This window comes from Hydra viridissima, unplaced genomic scaffold (genome assembly GCF_058129835.1).
Source record: "Hydra viridissima isolate aposymbiotic clone 2 unplaced genomic scaffold, HvirCarnegie_v1 scaffold_6, whole genome shotgun sequence".
Classification (NCBI taxonomy): domain Eukaryota; kingdom Metazoa; phylum Cnidaria; class Hydrozoa; order Anthoathecata; family Hydridae; genus Hydra; species Hydra viridissima.
The window spans coordinates 11,660,543-11,679,907 of NW_028324305.1; the positions used below are offsets into that span (position 1 = coordinate 11,660,543).

General features: G+C 29.0%; 3 protein-coding genes and 1 pseudogene across 10 annotated transcripts in view; 2 read left to right on the forward strand and 2 right to left on the reverse strand.

Moving 5' to 3' along the window:
• LOC145189755 (uncharacterized) overlaps positions 1-13,875 on the reverse strand; it is a 33,707-nt gene extending 19,832 nt beyond the window's left edge. Inside the window, exons 1-8 of one of the 6 annotated variants that reach the window (XM_090089834.1) lie at positions 13,706-13,875; positions 9,773-10,400; positions 9,575-9,675; positions 3,778-3,921; positions 3,277-3,495; positions 2,961-3,060; positions 2,550-2,863; positions 2,216-2,443 (exon numbers count right to left, since the gene is read on the reverse strand). In XM_090089834.1, the coding sequence (XP_089945960.1) occupies positions 2,216-2,443; positions 2,550-2,863; positions 2,961-3,060; positions 3,277-3,495; positions 3,778-3,921; positions 9,575-9,578 (1,009 nt within the window). In that variant the 5' untranslated portion in view covers positions 9,579-9,675; positions 9,773-10,400; positions 13,706-13,875. Of the gene's footprint in view, positions 1-2,215; positions 2,444-2,549; positions 2,864-2,960; positions 3,061-3,276; positions 3,496-3,777; positions 3,922-4,073; positions 4,825-9,574; positions 9,676-9,772; positions 10,470-13,705 lie in introns of those variants that run through there. The other 5 variants (XM_090089835.1, XM_090089836.1, XR_016453186.1 and 2 more) reach the window with 5 other exon arrangements.
• On the forward strand, positions 6,834-8,652 carry LOC145187228 (uncharacterized). Its single transcript, XM_090089928.1, has 2 exons — positions 6,834-8,149; positions 8,523-8,652. The coding sequence occupies exons 1-2, from the start codon at positions 6,834-6,836 to the stop codon at positions 8,650-8,652; spliced, it is 1,446 nt and encodes a 481-aa protein (XP_089946054.1).
• On the forward strand, positions 10,831-13,144 carry LOC149887039 (uncharacterized; annotated as a pseudogene). Its single transcript, XR_016453191.1, has 3 exons — positions 10,831-11,190; positions 11,264-11,473; positions 11,549-13,144. The product of XR_016453191.1 is annotated as an uncharacterized LOC149887039 (transcript).
• Positions 13,876-16,012: 2,137 nt separating the features above from the next.
• LOC145189985 (turripeptide Pal9.2-like) lies at positions 16,013-17,569 on the reverse strand. Of its 2 annotated transcripts, XM_090089912.1 has the most exons (4): positions 17,429-17,569; positions 16,660-16,812; positions 16,359-16,517; positions 16,013-16,232 (listed from the first exon to the last, which is right to left on the reverse strand). In XM_090089912.1, exons 1-4 carry the CDS (start codon positions 17,484-17,486, stop codon positions 16,081-16,083), a joined length of 522 nt encoding a protein of 173 aa, XP_089946038.1. In that variant the 5' UTR covers positions 17,487-17,569; the 3' UTR covers positions 16,013-16,080. The 2 variants fall into 2 exon arrangements, with proteins under 2 accessions (XP_089946038.1, XP_089946039.1); XM_090089913.1 differs by lacking the exon at positions 16,359-16,517.
• Positions 17,570-19,365: the final 1,796 nt, after the last annotated feature.

A 19,365-nucleotide genomic window follows, 5' to 3' on the forward strand; every position in this document is an offset into this window, starting at 1 on the left:
CAGATTTGAACATTATTGAACATGTTTGGGATTATTTGGATAAAAAAAAGGCTGAATATAAACCCAAAAATGTCGAAGAATATTTCCGAATATTAAAAAGAGAGTGGGCCAATATTTCACAAAATTTCATCACAAATTTATATGAATCAATTCCCAGGAGATTCGCTTCTGTAATCAACGCAAAAGGCGGACGAAGTATTAATTGTTTTTTCTTTTTGCATCATATTTTATTAAATTATTTCTAGATACTTTTGTTTAAGATATATGTATATATATATATATATATATATATATATATATATATATATATATATATATATATATATATATATATATATAGAGAGAGAGAGAGAGAGAGAGAGAGAACTGAATAAAAATGATTTCAGAATTTGCCACCATAGTATAGTGGCAAATTATAGCGATCCAAAATAAAGAGGATTGGTACAGAGCATTGAAAATTACAGGTCAAACCAATGATTTATATTAACAGGATGTCATACTTCATAAAATTCCGTAAGAAAAAGTGAAGCAAGTTTTTCAAGTTTTTAACAATAGTTCATTTTTGCTTCGCTTTGATTTATTATTGCGTCATTTCAGGCTGGCAAAACAAACCTGGGTTGGCAAAAAATTTGCTTCACAGCGGAAGTACGAGTTAGATATCTAGTCAATATATATTATTGGGTCATATATCCTGATTTTGATATGATTATTAAACTTGACATTTTCGCATTATATTATGCAAGCTGCAATTGTTTGGATTTCTTTGATTTTATTTTAACCTACACAATTATGACGCAAAATCATTATTGATATTATTTTTATGTGTTTCATTAATATAATCTTAAAAAAGATTTTGTTTTTAATAGGAAATTGGGTCTTGAGGGGTTTCGTTAGGGATCTACAAAAAAAAATAGTAAAAAAAATCAATTTTGAAAAATTTGTATGATGCACAGGAATGCGGTTTTTCGCAGTGTCCTAATTTTTACTCGGCAATAATGTGAGGAGTTAAAATCGAAAGAAATTATAATTTTTAAGTTTTACTCTACTCAAACGTATAACGTAATCGATCGAAGAAAAGTGCAAGACAGTTGAAACACTAGGTCTTGTTGCTTGTAAACGTGTATCATTATCTTTATTCTACTTTATTACAAATGAAAAAACAGTTCTTAGCACACGATTTTATAGTTTAAATACAAATTTTTTTGCATCTGTATTCAAGAAACGCTACAATCTGCAGACAGAAAAGGAACGGTTGAGAAAATCTGGAGGACTTTTTGAAAAATTTCCTGAAAAATATTTAAAGGAGAATTTGATAAAAAAAATTTGGGGGCAATTATTAAATAGAAAGTTTTGGGAAGGAGAGAAAAGATATTTTGAAGTAAGAAGTTAAGAAAAATAAGTAAATGGTTTTCAAAAATAAAGAAAAGATTTTTAACATTAGAGTAGTTCTAATATAGATAAAAGCTTTAACCCTGAATTCCAAAGGTAGTTACAGAATATTTTTGAGTGACTTTTGATAGCACATTCTTATCTCCGTATTTGTAAATATTAAAAAGAGTATACTTGAGTTAGATATTTGAGAGTATTTTTAGGCAACAATTACCATTAGTAAGTGTAATTACTATTTATATTTTGATTGAATTATTATATCGTTAATAATTATATAAAAATTTTGATGTCAAGCTTTACGTAGGTCTAAAGTGTTAGAACTCGAGGAATCTACCGTTACACGAACCATGCTTGAACCTCACACATCCATTCAAAACTGAAAGCAACCCAACAAATCATTCATATACACCCAAAAAGTCTAACATAACTAAAGAAACACAAAAAACATCTCCGCTCTAAACATCCGCTCAAATAATATCAGCCGCGTCACTTTGTAGTAGATTCAAATTTTTTAACAAAACCTTATTACTTACTAAAGAACAATTTATTTTTACTGGTGGTTAAGTTTTTTTCTTAAGTTTCTCTTAGTAAGTTACGTCTGGAGTTATTTTCACAACATTTTAATGGTAAAATTAGAAAATATTTCAAAAAAAATTTTACTATAAGTTAAAATTTATTCTATACTTTGAATGTTGTAATGTTTTCTTTATATATGCTCTTTTGATTTGTATTGTTTTTTGTGAATTAATATTTTATAAAACCCTAGGGAATTTATATCTATGGATTTTAAAGACATTTTTTAAAAAAGTGGCTTAAAAATAGATACCTGCATTTTTATCGTGACATTCATTCTCATAATCTTCCTTTGTGATTTCAATTCTTGCAGTTATCCCCAGCGGTATAAGTATTGGCTCAGGAGTGGAAACTGCTATCTTGTCTCCTTCAGAAATACATAAGGCCCAATCATAAGCGTTCAACTTACCAATAATTGGAAGTGATTTCAAAGGATCAGAATGAGATGTTAAACTGAAAAGAACATCGTCAATGGATTTCCCTAAATAAATTAAAAGAAAACACTAGACAGCTCAATCTCCCCTGTTTTTTCTCAGCAAATCGTAAAACTTTGAAACTAGTTAGTGAAATATACTTTTTAATCGCACCTTTACCGATGTTGAAAACTATTGCCAGCTTGCTATTTTCTCCTCTCTTTTTGTCAATGATGACAAAAATATTGACATGGTTTAATGAGAGGTTGTCGTCATTAGCTTCTGCATTAGCTAAAAGTTGCATATACCCATCAAGAGCAACTTCACCAATAATTATAGGATTTAAAAGGATTAAAAATTTGATCTGATCGGTTTTAAAGACACTTGTATCTCTGAGATCTTCTATGTTTTCCAAACTCGTTTTAAAAGTTGAGACCAACTCTTCAATTGTCAGACTGCCTATGTTTTGTATTTTTACATCAAAAACGCTAAATAAAATGAAATAAATTTAATAAGTTACTTCCAATTACTATTGATCTAATTTTGAATTTGGTATTGAATGATGGGTTTTAAAAAGTCAGCTACCATTTTTCATTTGGTTTTTCTAGCGATATTTCAAACTGCTGCCCATTTATTTCTATTTCACCATTCATTTCAACTGCAATGTTGCAGAAGTCTTTCTCGCCTAAAAAAGAGTTTACATAAAGCATTACAATTTACATTAATTAAGAACAAATGCTCAATTAAACCCATTCACCACTAATGCGATGTAAATTAGAATATTTCATGTTGCTTTATTATTCACGTTGGATCCACATGATTCAACTTTTTTTGATTTTTTCTTTCTCAAAGTGACCGATCTTTAGATAACATCAATAGGATGTTTTCTAATGTCTCTTACCTATTTCAAGCTCCAGCTTTTTTATTTTCACATCTGATACCGGCAGACTGCCATCAGCGAAATGAAGAGTGTTCATCAGTGAACCAGTGAACTTAACAACTTGCTGATTAACTAGAATCTGTTTAAAAATCATATTTTCTTCTTGAAGAATTCCTTCAGTTAATTTTTTTAAGTTCAGGCCAAGAAACGAGGGAAATGATCGTCCTCCCTTAAAATTATCTAAATGTGAAACAAAAACTAAATAATATGCATTTAAGAGTGTGATGGTGAATGATTGTAATTCATGTTTTGAGATTATAAATGGTGAACTAGCATAGCTCGCTTTTAGCTAACTAAAACGCACATAATAAATTGATTTAACGATGGCTTGTTTTTTTTTTGCATTTTATGTAAAAAAGTAACTTCATATAGTAGAAGACTTTTTTTAACAAAACTTGATGAGAAAAGGGAAAATTGATCCCCTTAAAAATACAAATTAAAAAAATTCAACAAATAGTTCACCTGATTCGTTTTCATTAATAAGCTCAACAAATGATGCCCCCTCTTCGCAATCTGCTGAAATTTGCAATCCGTTGTCAGTATTATGAAAAGTAATTGGACATCCTTCAGCGTTTAAAGTTGAGTGCGCGTTGCTGTAATGAACATCTAAAACAATTGAACCCAAACAAGAATTTTAGTAGTTTCCAAAAATTTGGACTTTAGATTATTATTTTTAATTTAAAGTCATAATAAAGTTGATTGCAAATTTATATTCGGCTTAAGCGCATCCATATTACGGATATAGAGTTTAAAATTACCTTTTGTAGGTTGAACTTCAGTTCTTAAACTCGTACAAAAGAAATTTGAAATTAGGAAAATAAGGTATGTAAAAACTAAAAAAGTTGCCATAACTTAAGTTAGTGCTATATTTTTTGTTTAAATCAGCAAAAGAGCGACTAAGTGAATATTCTCGCTGCGATCTGCGCACATTGAGTAAGAACCGCAGTTAAGTAACTCATATGAAAATCGCACCAAATTTTGATTGTTTAATCGTTGAATTGCAATATTCAAAGTTAAAAACTTAGAATTTGAAATATTAAAAGTTCTGACTGAAAATACAGATTTATGTTTCAATGATTAGTTGATCGTTTAATTTATTATAACTTTGTATCTAAAAGTTTGAAACATCTGGGCAAATACTTATAGGATACCTTAACAATATGGAGTAGGAGTTATTGAGTACTTATAGGATACCTTAACAATATGGAGTAGGAGTTATTGAGTACTTATAGGATACCTTAACAATATGGAGTAGGAGTTATTGCGTACTTATAGGATACTTTAACAATATGGAGTAGGAGTTATTGAGTACTTAAAAAACTTTTCAGTTATATCCAAATGGCTTCCCAGCAAGCACAACCATACGGGACCCAAACGGGAACCATCTGGGATGTCAAACGGGAACCGTACGGGATTTGGCCGCGGGATCTACACGGGAATCATATGGGCAGAATAAAAAAAAAAAGAAAAACTTTTCGGCTGCTTTTTTCTTTACCCCGAATTGAGTTTAAAATAGATTTAATTTATAGATTTTTTTTTTTTTTGATTTATTTATATTTTTTATTGTTTATAATTTATATTTTTTAGAGTTTGTTAACAAACTCTAAAATAATGTAAATTATAAACATTCGTTATAAATAAGTATTGATATTTTAATGTTTGGTTCATTCTTAATAATTTAAATGACCATTTAAATTGTGGTAAAGTTATTATTTATATAAGTTGTAATGGAAAAATTTAAAATACAAGGACATACATAAGTATGCTTTATTGAATAAAAAAAAGAAGTGTTACAAATGTATACAACAAATATATACACAGACACAGACAGACACACAGATATATATATATATATATATATATATATATATATATATATATATATATATATATATATATATATATATATATATATATATATATATATATATATATATATATATATCTGTGTGTGTGCGTATATATTTATAGGGTTTTTTCGTATATTATAGGGTTTTTTCACAAAAACTAGCTGTCTCTTTATGTTCATCAGTTCTAAAGGTTTTCAAAACAGATGCTACAGTTTGACTTAAAATTTGGGTAGCTAGTTTTACAGTCATAGCAGAGTAAGAGTTTATATGTATGTGCTCATTAGTTAACTTAGGCATAAGTTTTAAACCATTGTCTAAATCTTCATAATACAATTGAGTAATGTGCTGCCACAGTAAGTATTTTCCATTGTTCCACAAGTAGCGTGTTCATTTTCCTGCGCCAGAGTTTAATAAGCAATTTCGAGCAGTTTTCATTAGGTGTTGTGGGTCTGCTACAAAGTAGATGTATCTATATTTGGCATACAAATTTATTGTTTTAAAAATAACAGGAGTAATCATATCTCCACACATATAACGATGAAGTTTAATCATCATTCGGTTTGATGATGCACCATTAGCCACTACAGAGACTAGATAAAGATTACATCTTTTTTTGTAAAATGCATACTGCATCCCAAAATAAACTAAAAGCTGCAATGCTGTGGCAGTAATGGCGGTAAAATATGCAAGTGAAAACTTAAGCAATGTTGCAATGCCATGAACCATGAAAACAAGAGCATGAGTTGTAAGCTCACATTGTTGTAATGTAGCAAAATTCAGGTCTGGGTCTCCCAAATCAACAAACCCAATTAGCTGATGACTCTTCTTATCAAAAACCAGATTAGATTTTAGGGACATCTCATCAATAAGAAGCACAATGTATCTTTCAATTTTTGTATACTGTTCCGTTTGCATACATAATTCAGCAACAATACCTTCCTGAAACCCAGCTTTTGGCATAATACAATTTTTATAATCTCGAAGTGTCTTCAGGCTTGGCAACACAAGAACTTTGCTATTTCTTATTTCTTGATATGCAGATGGGGATTTTGATGCTATGGATAAACATTATCTTATTACCATTGGGTGATACCTAACTCCAGATCGAGAGACACTAAATAACTTTTTTTGTTCTTGCCAAAACAAATTCATGAAATCACTAATGTTATGATTAGTATTAGAAATTATTGAAAGAAAATCACTATGTAAATCACAATCCATCATCACACTTGAGCTAATAAGCTCTTCTTTCATTGCTTCAATTCTAGCTTGTAATTGTGCACATTTAAGACGGTGCAGCTGCATTGTTAATTTAAGCCTCGATGGTGTTGTCAAAGAGATAGCAGCATTTAGTTTGGCTGTTACTATAAAACTATTACTTATTGTGTTTTATCAATTCAATTTAGCTACACTGATGCCAACTTTAAAATGGATGCACGGTACAGAAGGTATGGGTGCTGTGTGCCAAAATATCTTTTTAATCGTCCTCGTAGTTTTGTTAAGCATTGCTTATTGCGAAGATTAACTGCTGATCACATGGATTTAAACAGTGTTGTAATGATAAAAGAAAGTATCTTTGCTGTATCTAGTACTAATGAGTCGTCTAACAAATACTTTGTGTACTTTGGTAATGAGAACACTATGCCAAAATGTACTTGTTATGATTAGATGTTATTAGGCTCCCCATGCAAATACTTCTTTACTGTATTCCGGAAGTATCCTAACTGGTCATGGGATGCATTATCAAAACTTTATATAAATTCTCCATTCTTGAATTTGGATGCAGATGACTATGATATATTGCAAAAAAAAAACCCTTTTACTTTTTCAAACTCCTTGTTACCTTCTATGGAGTCATTTTCACCTCTAAAAGAGTCATTTTTGCCTTTAAAAGAAGAAGAGACTATTGTAGAAGCTCAACAATTTACTCACATTTATTCTGGTGTTGATGTTAGGGAGATGCTTAATACTATAAGAAATCTATCTTTTGAATTCGAGGCAAACTCCGATGAAATTGTTATGTTACACAAAACTCTTTCTGCTCTCATAGACAAACTGAATAAAGGAAGAGCTAGAGAATCTGGGATTCCGGTTACTAAAACAGATGTTAAATCAAAAAATAAAAATAAGCACATTTCAATTTCTGTTCGGAAACCAGTAAAAGTTCAAACAAAGCGTGTTGGAACTTGGAAAGAAAAAACAATCATTCCTTCTAAAGTATTTATAACTGAAGAGAGTTACTTACCAGGCACATTTGAAAAAGAAATTGTTGAAGAGCCGGTAAACAAGGAAATGTTTAATGCTGACCAGGTGATTGTTCTTTCTCATAATGGTAATAAACATTCAGCAAAAAAATTGACTATGTTTCCTAAGAAAAATCTTTCCTCGGATGATATTAAAGATATTACAACCGACCAGATGTTGTCAGACACTGTTATCAACTCAGTGCAAAAAATGATAACTGGTGTTTCTGGCCTGCAGGATCCAGTTTTGGGCCAAAATTTGTCATTTTGTGTGGTAAAGGAATCATTTGTACAGATATTACATGATGGTGATTTACATTGGCTGACAATTAGCACTTTTGGCTGTTCTGAAGGTGAGGTATGTCTTTTAGACAGCATTTTTAAAGGAAAAGTGAAAAATTATGTTGTCAGGCAAATTTGTACAATAATGCAGTGTGCCAAAGATAACTTGACAGTACGAGTTTTACCAGTGCAACAACAAACAAATAATGTAGATTGTGGTTTGTTTGCATTGGCATTTGCACAGCATATTGCTTCTACTGGCTCAAATCCGTGCTATGTTTCATTTGAAAGTAATGAAATGAGAAACCATTTACTTCAAAGCATTTTGGAAAACCAGTTAAATGATTTTCCAAAGACTGAAAAATTGGCAAGGTTTTGTAAAGAAAAAGAATTTAAGTTTACTCTTTATTGCATATGTCGACAAATTTGGATGGCTTCAGATAAATTTATCAAAAATAAGTAAGTGAAGTGGTAATAAAATTTTGATTCAGCTTTTCAATCTCTCTCTATCTCTCTATCTCTATCTCTCTCTCTCTCTCTCTCTCTCTCTCTCTCTCTCTCTCTCTCTATATATATATATATATATATATATATATATATATATATATATATATATATATATATATATATATATATATATATATATATATATATATATATATATATATATATATATATATATATATATATATATATATATATATATATATATATATATATATATATATATATATATGTATATATATATATATATATATATATATATATATATATATATATATATATATATATCACTGTGCTACTTCTGTTCAGATTTTATTTGTACACTAAGTATTAATCTATTTAAACATATAGTGCAATGTGATTGTGAACGTATACCTCAATATATTTTGGAATGTGAGAATGTTGAATGGTATTGTTGCCGATGCACAATTACTTTACAATGTAGTATTTTATCTTGAATAGTTCTTTAATATTTAAAAACCTTTTTTTATTTAGTTTAAAGTAGTTTATAATTTGAGTAATTAAATTCAGCGTCATTAAAATTGTGAAATTGTAATTATACTTTAAAAGTTTAGAGTCTACAATATTTAAGTTAATATGTATATTTTTTTTTCTTAGAAAAATCCCATAGCTGGATATCATGTGACAAGATAACTAGGTGTTTGAAGCAGCATTTGAAAAAGACAAAAACAGTGTTTAAACATAGTTTCAAAAAACATATATGATACCTTTTGGATCTTAATCACCCGCTACAACATGACAAAAGCTTTTATAACATAGTTGCACGGTGAACGGTCTAATGTGTTTATTCCGTATGATCCATTAGTTAGGCAATGTGAACACACACAGCCTAAAGGTTGCTTTTGTTGTGTTTTTTTTTTCTTTTTATAATAGTTCCGGTTTAAATCGGTTAATTATTTTGCTTGAAGTTGCTTACAAGTCTTATTGGTCTCAATCAACACGTTTTACCACGCAACCAGAGAAACATCCAAATTCAAACTAGAAATGGATTTTGCAATAACCAGACATGTCCGTGATGTATAAACAGCTGCTCCTGTAAAATTTGTACCGTCATGAATCTAGATATCAACAAGTTGATAACGAAGAGATTTCAAAGCATCAATTACGTTCCTATTATTGTGCCGTTTTTATGGACAGGGCGTATGAGTAAACTACAGTCGTACAATGGAAGGGTCATTTCTAACATCAATTTCACAAAGCGGGGTCGTTTTTAACTGCGTGATTGCCCCCCCCCCCCCATTTCTAACATCAATTTCACAAAGCGGGGTCGTTTTTAACTGCGTGATTGCCCCCCCCCCCCCCCCCGAATGCCTATTTATTGATATTCAAAATTCGCATAATTTTAAAATAACAGCTTACGCATAATTAGTATAATTTGAGTGCGGACTTTGATCGTATTCTGAGTGATTACTTTCTTTTGCTTACCGATCACTACTTATAATCGCCGTCCTCAGTATATTCTATAATATAATAAAGCTCAACAAATGTTATATTAATGTGTAATGGCATCACTCTTATTCTTATAACTTTTATATAATACCAATAATGTTCTCTTACGCTTCTTGCAGTGTTCAATACAGTTTATTTCAATTACTCCTCTTTCTTTTATATCTTCTTTTATTACCGATATCTCTTCTTTAATTAAGTCTTCTGGTTATTTTCCAGCAATCAATATTAAAATCTTCTTCTTTTCTTCTTTTATTCAACTGCTTATTAAACTGCTTATTCATCAAAATACTCTTCTTATGACAAAATTCTTTCTCTTCTTTAAAATCCTCTTTAAATCTCTTAAAACTCTTTTCTATTAAATTTCTCTTTTAAATCTCTTCTTCTAAAGAGAGGATCTCTCTATCTCTAATTCTCTCAACTAACTCTAATTCTTCTCCAAAAATCTCTTAAATTTCACTTAACTCTAATCCTTCTCCAATCCTCCAAGGATATCATTTTTTTGAGCTTTTATAGTTTTTGCATGTTTTCCTGTTGCGATATCTTTTCATTTATTTATATCGCAGGTTAATGAGTCTTCGTGTTTACGTCTTTTCTCAGTTGCTTTTATTTTTTCTTCTTTCCGTTTTATCGTCTACTTACGTGATAGATCGGTGAATCATTGTGTATAAGTCTTTTCTGATCTTTGTTTTTGACTTTTCTTTTTGTCGCTTTATCGTTTACGAGTCTCTACGTTTCACTGTGAACTAAAGAGACCGCCAGGTTTTATGTCGTGGCACTCAAACCAAATCCTTACTATGTAATAGTATTATCCATATTGTTTCAAAAAAAATTATTTCTGAAATCAAAATGCGTTGCTATCATACAATTTTAGATATAACTATATTCTAAAATTGTAATAAAATTTTTTAATTTTTTGCCGAATCTCTAACTTAAAAAATTGAATAAAAATTTTTTTTATCACTGGAAACCACTAAAAAAAAATTTTTATAAAGGAGGTTTCTTAATTTATTTCATAACATTTATTTTTTAGTATAATGCATCCAACTTTATGCATCTTTAATAATTATATAATAAAAACTTTAATAAAAAATAAATTAAATGTTTTAATTTTTATTTCATCTAAAACTTTTAACTAATGCAATTATTACATAAAACTTTACCTAATTTACCCCCTATTTTAACTAAACTAATATATTTCATAAAGGAGAAAATAGTTCAGTTCGGTAGTTAAATAGTTTTAAATTTCGGAAGGTTCAATCGCTTAATCTTATTGCTATAAGTATTTTCTTTAAATAACTATGAATTCTACTTGTTGTTGCTGCTGGGAAAAGTATGGCGAAAGATCTACATCATTAAAAAAGATGAATAAAAACTTAGAGGAACAAATTCAGCTGTTTATCTTTCCAGGATATTCGATGAAAAACGAATGCTATACATCAGTTGTTTGTTCTGGGTGCAAAAGAAATCTTTATAGACTTAAAAAGGGAGATTCGCCTCGTGGTGAATGGGGAGCTAAAGTAGCCAAAGTATATTTAATGATTTTTATGTCCTAATTTTTATTATTCTTACTTTCTTTTTCATAAAAGTTCCTTTATTTAGGTTGAGTGGAAAACTCTTTTGAGAAGTTCTTCCAGTGCCAATGCCACTCTTCAAGATGAGACAATCAATTTACCTAAATCTGAATCAAGCTTATGTTCTTTTTGCTATACATATCTTGCACCTGGTTATCCTCATAACTGTAAACCCACCAGTGCAGTGACTAATATTATTTCATTAGCATTCCTACTAGGTTCTCTTCAAGCTGAGCAGGTAAAAAAAAAGTTTTTGGTGATAGTACATAAATATTAACTACAAAAGTTATATTTTAGTACAAATTATATTTAGGTTGCTTCTGGAATCATAAAAAGTAAAATGGCTTCAGAAAATTTGATTGATGGATCTACTTTTTGTTTGTCTACAGGAGGAAATCCTCTTAAAGTCACAATTGGCACACCAGAAAATAAAGCAAAAAGAAGTTCTATCCAGCAGCTTTCCCTTGAAATAATCAAGCAATTACAGGTTGTACTAGAGCTGTCAAATAGAAAAACAAAAGAGATGGTTGCTACTCTACGCAAAGGTTTAGGAAGTAAACTATCCATAGAGCCTAATATTTTTGGTCGTCTTTCTGAATTAGAAGATTATATTTCTAATTACTACTATGTACAGAAGTGTGCATTTGTTGACAGTATAGGACATGTAACTTTAAGAGATCTTGTTTATGTTCAAAATACATCAGATTTTGTGCTAGAGTTGTTAAAATTACGTGGTTTAGATCCAACTTCAGCCTTTATAAGAATTTCATTGGATGGTGGTGGTTCATTTTTTAAAGTGATTATCAATATCTTTGATTGTCATAAGAATAATGATGATTCAGATGAGTTTTTGAATAGTGGTGTACAACGATCACAATTTCTAGCTATTGTTGAAGACATTCCTGAATCTAATTATAATTTGAGGCAAATTATAGAAAAGTTAAATTTGCAATGTGTCAATTTTTATGTTGCTTTTGATCTAAAATGTGGAAATGCATTATTTGGCTTATCTGGGCATTCTGGGAAAAGAGCTTGTTTATGGTGTGAGGGAATATCCAAATTAGATTCAGGGAAAAAACGAACTCTTGGCAGTATTTATTATTGGTACAATAAGTATTTAGAAAATAAATCAGTTAAATCATCCATGAAAGACTTCGTGAACTGCATTAATCCCTGAATTTTGTATATTGATCTAGATCCAGATACATTAATTGAGCAACTAGTTCCTCCACCTGAACTTCATTTATTAATTGGTTTTGTTTCACTGCTAGGAAATTTTTTGTTGGATGTCTGGCCAGGATTTGATGATTGGCTAAAGTCGAAAAATGTCATTCAGAGAGGCTATCAAGGTAGAGGCTGGGACGGAAATAATTCAAACAAAATATTAGAAAACTTAGATTCCCTTGAAATAAAAATGTTAGAGTCATTTACATGTTTGGTTCCAATTGTTCAGTGTTTAAAAGATTTTCGTAATGTAAAAAATAGTTGTTTTTCTAGCAAGTTACAACCTGGCATCAAAGAAGCAATAACAAAGTTAAAAAGTTCATTTCTTTCTGCACAAGAGGTTGCATTAAATTTAAATAAAAAAATTAATACAACATGGAAAGTTCACATTCTACTGTGTCATGTACAGCCATATGTGGAATACCATAACAAAGGATTAGGAAACTTTGCTGAACAATGTGGGGAAAGTATTCATGCAAAGTTTAAACCAACATGGAATAGATTTAAGAGACAAAAAGAGCATCCAGATCATGGTGACAGGCTATTATCAGCAGTGGTAGATTTTGGAGCAAAAAGAATTTAATTTTGATTATATTTATGTTTATATCTGTATATATATATATATATATATATATATATTAATATATACTTTTATTAATTCACTTCTTTTATCAATCCACAGATATGTGTGTACACATATATACATGTAAATGATATATAAACATATACATTTATACATGATAAATAAATATGCAAGTATATATTTTTATGCATACTTAGGAAAATATGTATATTCATGTCTGTGTGTACATTTATTTAAGTATTTAAATGGATGTATATAAATTCATATTAATCATAAGTGTATACATATATTGGCATGAATGTACTGTTACAGATATTTATAACTGTGCTGTTGTAGATGTTACTTATGTATGAAATTAAATAAAAACATTTATGCTTATTTTTTTCAGAGTACAATTTCCATATTAAAAAATTTAAACAATTTGATGTAACAGATAAACCAAAAATTTAATAATATTTAAAAAAAAACGACTTTTAATTTTATAAATGGGCCAAAACCCCCTCAGGCTTACCCTTTTGCCCCGTTTTTGACCTTTAGCACTTTGTCCAGATTTTAAAAACTAACTTTTCGAAACCTACAGGACAAATACTTTAATGTTCAAAAGGTTTTACATGAGTGCCACGACATAAAACCTGGCGGTCTCTCTGGTTCACAGTGGTTTACGTCTTTTCTCAGTTGTTGTTTTTAACTTAATTCTTTTTGCTTTACCATTTATTTATGTGAAGAGTGGACGAGTCATCTTGTATGTGTCTTTTCCGATCGTTGTTTTTTATTTTTTCTTACTATCGCTTTATCATTTACGCGTCTTCGTGTTTACGTTTTTTCACAGTTGTATTTAACTTTTCTTCTAACGCTTTATCACTTATTTAAGTGAAGAGTTGGTGAATCATATTGTGTATGTTTTTCTATCGATCGTCGTTTTTATTTTAGTTCTCCCTTCTCACAATAACTAAAACTTTTGCCAAAATTGTCTCGAAAATTGGCAAGAATATTTTAAATAACTAAGTATTTTTCAGTCAGCAAGTTGAGATGAAATCCATATGAATGGATAAGTATTCTAATACAAGTGATATCTAAGGAAATCTAATACAAGTAATAAATGGCTGTTGTTAACTTGAAATATCAATAAAAATATCATTTCGAAAATATACAGGCAAAATCAGTTTTTTGCATTATCGTATTTCGGGATACGAAAAGGTTGTTACTAATTAAATGTTTTATTATGAAGACAGAAACTAATTTTTATTTATTAGCCAATTATCCTTTGGTAAGTTAGAATTCTGCAAAATTTTAACTTAACTGAAATTAATCGAGAAAAGATAGTATCCCTAGTATTAATCGAGAAAAGATAGTATCCCTATTATTAATCGAGAAAAGATAGTACCCCTAGTATTGCCATATTAAAAATTTTTTATTGCTCTAGCAATCGGATCACTGCACAAATGAAATCGAGTAAAAACCCATTTGAATTAAGCCGCGTAAAAAATATTTGAAAAAAATACGGCTGCTGCAAATCAGGTTATGAAATAATGTAGTAAATGTTAATCTTTCGTTTAATTTAAAAAATATTTGATGATCTGATACTTTGTAAAAGTTTTTTAATTCAAAAGTTAAATTTTTGATTAATTTATCTTGTTGATTTTTGTCATAAATTTATTAGATTCTTAAGTCTTTCTTTTGGATTTTTTTTTAAATTAGTTGTTTCAATAACAAAAGATATATAGAAGAACTAAATATGTAGTTTTAATTCACAATCCTTCGTATTTTTTTGCAACTTTTGCAAGTGTCGTTTAATTTAATGTTATGCCTCATTTATACTAGCAATTAAAGAGGGTTTAATAACAGTCTCTCGTCTCAATGATCATTACAATGATCTTATTTTAACCCTTTTTGTCGTAATGAACAAATAATAAGTGATCTAACAAACATTAAAAAAAGAAACCCTGTAGCTTTTATAAGTAAAATATTGAAGCTGAACTTCGATCAATATTATTTAAAATGAATATAGCTGTATTCACATGGAACATGCAATAAATTTTATTGTTTGTATAACCAAACCGACTGGGATCTGTCAACAACTAATCAGATTTAATACACATATGAATGTTTTTATAACCAGTTGATGCTAAATTTTCTGGAGACACCATTTAATGGCTAGGTATGTTCATTTAATGGCAATGGCCATTAATTATTTTTATAAACAGTTTTACTATTTTTAGTAAATAGTGTAATTGCTACTAATAAAAACGTTGTTATTATTTTTATATAAAACACTTATATTTCTTATAAAAACACTGTTGTTACTATCCATAACAATAAAAAAACTGCCACTTGTTTAGAATATGCCCAGCCACTAAATGGTGGCACTGCATTGGTTATTATAAACGATATACGATTAAAATCAAAACCATCAGGAAAATCAACAAAAATCCCCTTAACGTTTATTAAAAAACTACTTCAATCATTTAACTTCAACTCCAGTCATCAACGTTATTAATAACCAATATTGGTTGTTAACAACACTGATGATTGAAGCATTAAGATCTACTATTTTATCTAGAAAAAGTTTACAAAAAACAGTCAATTCTATGAAAATAAGCGATGAAGAGATTTTTCATCTTTCTCATGTTTTAAATAGTTCCGATCAGAACTATTTCAAACATTAGAAACGTTAATTTACGCTTGTAGAATTTGAAAGAACTTGAAAGATTTCCCTAAGCTTATTTTTAACCTACTTTTTTTTTTCCTTTTCTATTGTCTCGATTAAACTTTTTCGTAATCTTTTTAATTTGAAATAAAAAAATTGGTTATAAACCAAACTGCAGGTTTCCGATTCCCTAGCTTCTTCTTGTATCTTAATATCAGCATATTAGTTTTTACTTATTTTCAGGGTGACGAAGTTTTATTACCAGAATGATTTTTGAACTTATTTAAATTCCGTATTAGATTTTAAATTAGCAACAAAAGTAATACGTTCTTTCAATCTTATCTTCTTATAACACCTCTAATTTTTGACCGAATACAAAAATCAAAGAAGATTATTGTCCATCTTTGCAAGACCCGTTATGAATAACAATAATAGCTTTTCCATTTCTGCATGCAAAAGCTTTCATGACACATTCGGTAGAATATGTAACTCCGTCTGATCCGCAAACGGGATTGTATTCTCTCGTACACGCCAAATCACAAGCTAAATAAAAAAGCAAAGACTTGAAAGAAAACCGCGATAAAAAATATCTACAAAAATTAGTAGAACAACGTTTGTAATCACACAAAAAGCTTAGCTGAAATAAATTTAAAATGCGGAAAAACATACAGCTACAATCATCGTCAAATTGAGTTGGTTTTCGAATGTTTATAATAGCTTTCTTTTGTTCACAAGATGCTTGCCTCATAGCGCACTTATTGGGGTACTTTTTTCTGTCATTGCCACATACTGGAGCATAGACGAGGTTGCAACGAAACTCACATTTATCTTTAAAAATTTTTTTCCAAGAGATTTATTGAAAAGCGAGTATTGTTAGTAAGTGCATAGTAGCAACTTATATAGTTTATGTAATGACTTAAAAACAAAAAAAAACTAAAATAAATGAACAAAAAAGAAAAAAAAATCTTACTCGTTGGATTGCACTCTCCATCGTAAACTATAGTAATTGCTTCTTTACTTAAGCATGAAGCGGTTCTCATAGCACATTCATTTGCGTACGTGACCCCATTGTGTCCACAGACTGGTTGCCAATTTTGTGTACAAGGCTGCAAGCAATTAAATTCTACAAAGAAATAATAAAACTCGCAATTTGTGCACTTTCGAAGAGTTATGCAAATAACCGGTGATTACTATGTTAATGAGATTAATCATAACTTTAAAAGAGAGCCTCTATTATAATGCAGCCTTCGTGGTATGGATAGCTCCTTTTTCTCATTAAAAGAAAAATGAGATTGAGCGTGTGTACAAGTACATTTAGTACTTTTACACACGTTCAATCTCATTTTTCTTTTCAAGTTCATGGAGAAAATCAGTCGTGGATCAGTTTATTTAGGTAAATCCAAATGCCGCAGTGTGTTGATGTATTAGATTGTGAGAAAATGGTTTGTCAAAAAAAAAATTATGAAAAAAACAAGCATTGAGCGTTTGAAAAAGTGCATTTGATGGCTTACAGATATATATTACAGATATAACTCTTAAATTGCAACTAAATTCAGTTATAGCGAAGTTTTCAATGTTCCCAACAAAGTCAAATTGAAAAAATTATTTTATTAGTTCAGAAGTTGTAAGTATTTTAGCGTAGTGTCATTAATTAGTGATCACCCGTTAATACTAATGTTGCTCTATCAGATGTTTTTTATAAAAGTAAAACCTTTTTTTAAATCAAAAATTACTGTTACCTCTCCCTGCATATGTAGCAGTTGCTGATACCAGCAATATCGCAAACATATAAATCATCTTTTTTTTTAAGAGTTTTTTTCAACTAAAAAAACAAAAGTTTTGTAATCATTCTTTATAGATCACCTTCAACTATTGACTACTTTGTGTTCATGAGGTTTTAAAAATTTAAAAAAAACTGCTGAATCTCAGTTAAACAGATAAATATGTTTATATATATATATATATATATATATATATATATATATATATATATATATATATATAAAGTTCCACGAAATGATAAAATTATAATTTAAAGAAAAATTAAAATTAAAACAAATATGTACAAATCATAATCTTAGTCGAAGCAAAGCATATTCTCAAAATTTTCAATTAAATACATTTGAAATTTAAAATAAATAACAAATTAATGAATTTATTTTTTATTAAATAATGTTTCAATAATTTTATTTAATATATTTTCATTATTCTTGGCGATATCAAGATAATTTTAAATCTTTCTAAATTATAAAAATACAACAAAATTTAAATAACAGCTTAACTTCAACTAAATTTCTCCAGTAGTTTTAACTTCGAAATCAGATGCAATGGCTTCTTTTTCTACCAAAATTTAGTTTCGAACAATTATTTGCGACTTCGCATTGACTAAACAAACGTGTTAAGTTCTGCTTCAGGGCTTAAATTAAATGTAAATTAAAATTTTGTGAACCAAAACATTTTAAGAAGCCACAAGTGTTGAAAAGAATAGCCAAAGATGATGTACGTTGATTGGTGGTGCATTAAATAAATTACACTCAATAAGTTACAAAGCAGCATTAATTATCAATATCAATTAAACAAGATCTTGTGTTTAAAAAGATGTCCAACTAAATAAATAATAAACAGTGTCCAATTTTGGTGTTATTAATGCACAAAATTTGAATAACAGTAAATTGTAGGAGAAAACAGGGTGGAGCTAAAATAATTATTCTCCTTTACCATACCATTTAATAAAAACTTATCCAGAAAGTATTAACTATTTCACCTTTCTTCTCTTCAGATTTTAGTACTTACTAAAAGCCGATTGTTTTTTGTTGATACTAAGATCTTAAGCAATCCACTGGCTAGACCGTAAATTTAAAGTGCCAATTTACTTCACTGCCGGTTTTAGGGAAAAAAAGACACAATAAAATAGTGCCAAAGAAAAAGATTTTCTATTAAATTGTAGAAAAATTCGGTTTAAAATAAAAGTGTAGAATTAAACAATTTTTACAGTAACATTTTCTGAAACGAAATTAAAGAAATAAGCAAAATTTACCATATAAAAACGAATAATGTATTAAGAATAATTTGTAATTCCTAATTAAAAATTTGTTCGTTTAAGATTCACGATAATTTGCATTTTCGGTGTAGTTTGCTACAAAGAAAAGATAACTCCAGCACTTTTACTACAAACCATGTCTCCAGTGGCCGTCGTTCAGCTAAAAAAAATTTCCTTCTTTTGAATAACTTGATTTTGTTGCTTGAATAACATTTCTCCTGGGAGTTGACATAGCTCTTATATTAAATTCTGACATTCTTAACGTCATTTTTATTCAAATGATTTTACGTTTGCCGTGGTCTTAAGATATTTTACTTGCACAATTTATATATAACATTTTGATTAAAAACTATTTAGCTATCTATCTGAAAAAAAAGCGTTTTTTCTTTTAAGGCTTTGTTTTCTATTTGACTGAATTTATAAATTTAAGCTGAATTTTTAAAAGAAATCGCTGGATTTAAAATAGCTAAATAGTTGTAACTAAATAATAAGATAATTTTAAAACAATTACCAGTCCTGATTTTTTTTTTAATAAGGGGTACATTAGATGATCAAAAAAGTAGAAAGAAATTGCATCGGGAGAGTTTTTGTACAAAATGTTTTTAATATAAATTTGTATTCACACAAATCTTAATT

Coding starts and splice junctions, on each gene's coding strand:
- LOC145187228 (XM_090089928.1), top strand. CDS start 6,834: ATGTTATTAGGCTCCCCATGCAAATACTTCTTTACTGTATTCCGGAAG. Junction 8,150..8,522: donor GATAAATTTATCAAAAATAA/GTAAGTGAAGTG, acceptor TTGTACACTAAG/TATTAATCTATTTAAACATA.
- LOC145189985 (XM_090089912.1), bottom strand. CDS start 17,486: ATGATTTATATGTTTGCGATATTGCTGGTATCAGCAACTGCTACATAT. Junction 16,813..17,428: donor TGCTACATATGCAGGGAGAG/GTAACAGTAATT, acceptor ATTTCTTTGTAG/AATTTAATTGCTTGCAGCCT. Junction 16,233..16,358: donor ATTTGACGATGATTGTAGCT/GTATGTTTTTCC, acceptor TTTTTTATTTAG/CTTGTGATTTGGCGTGTACG.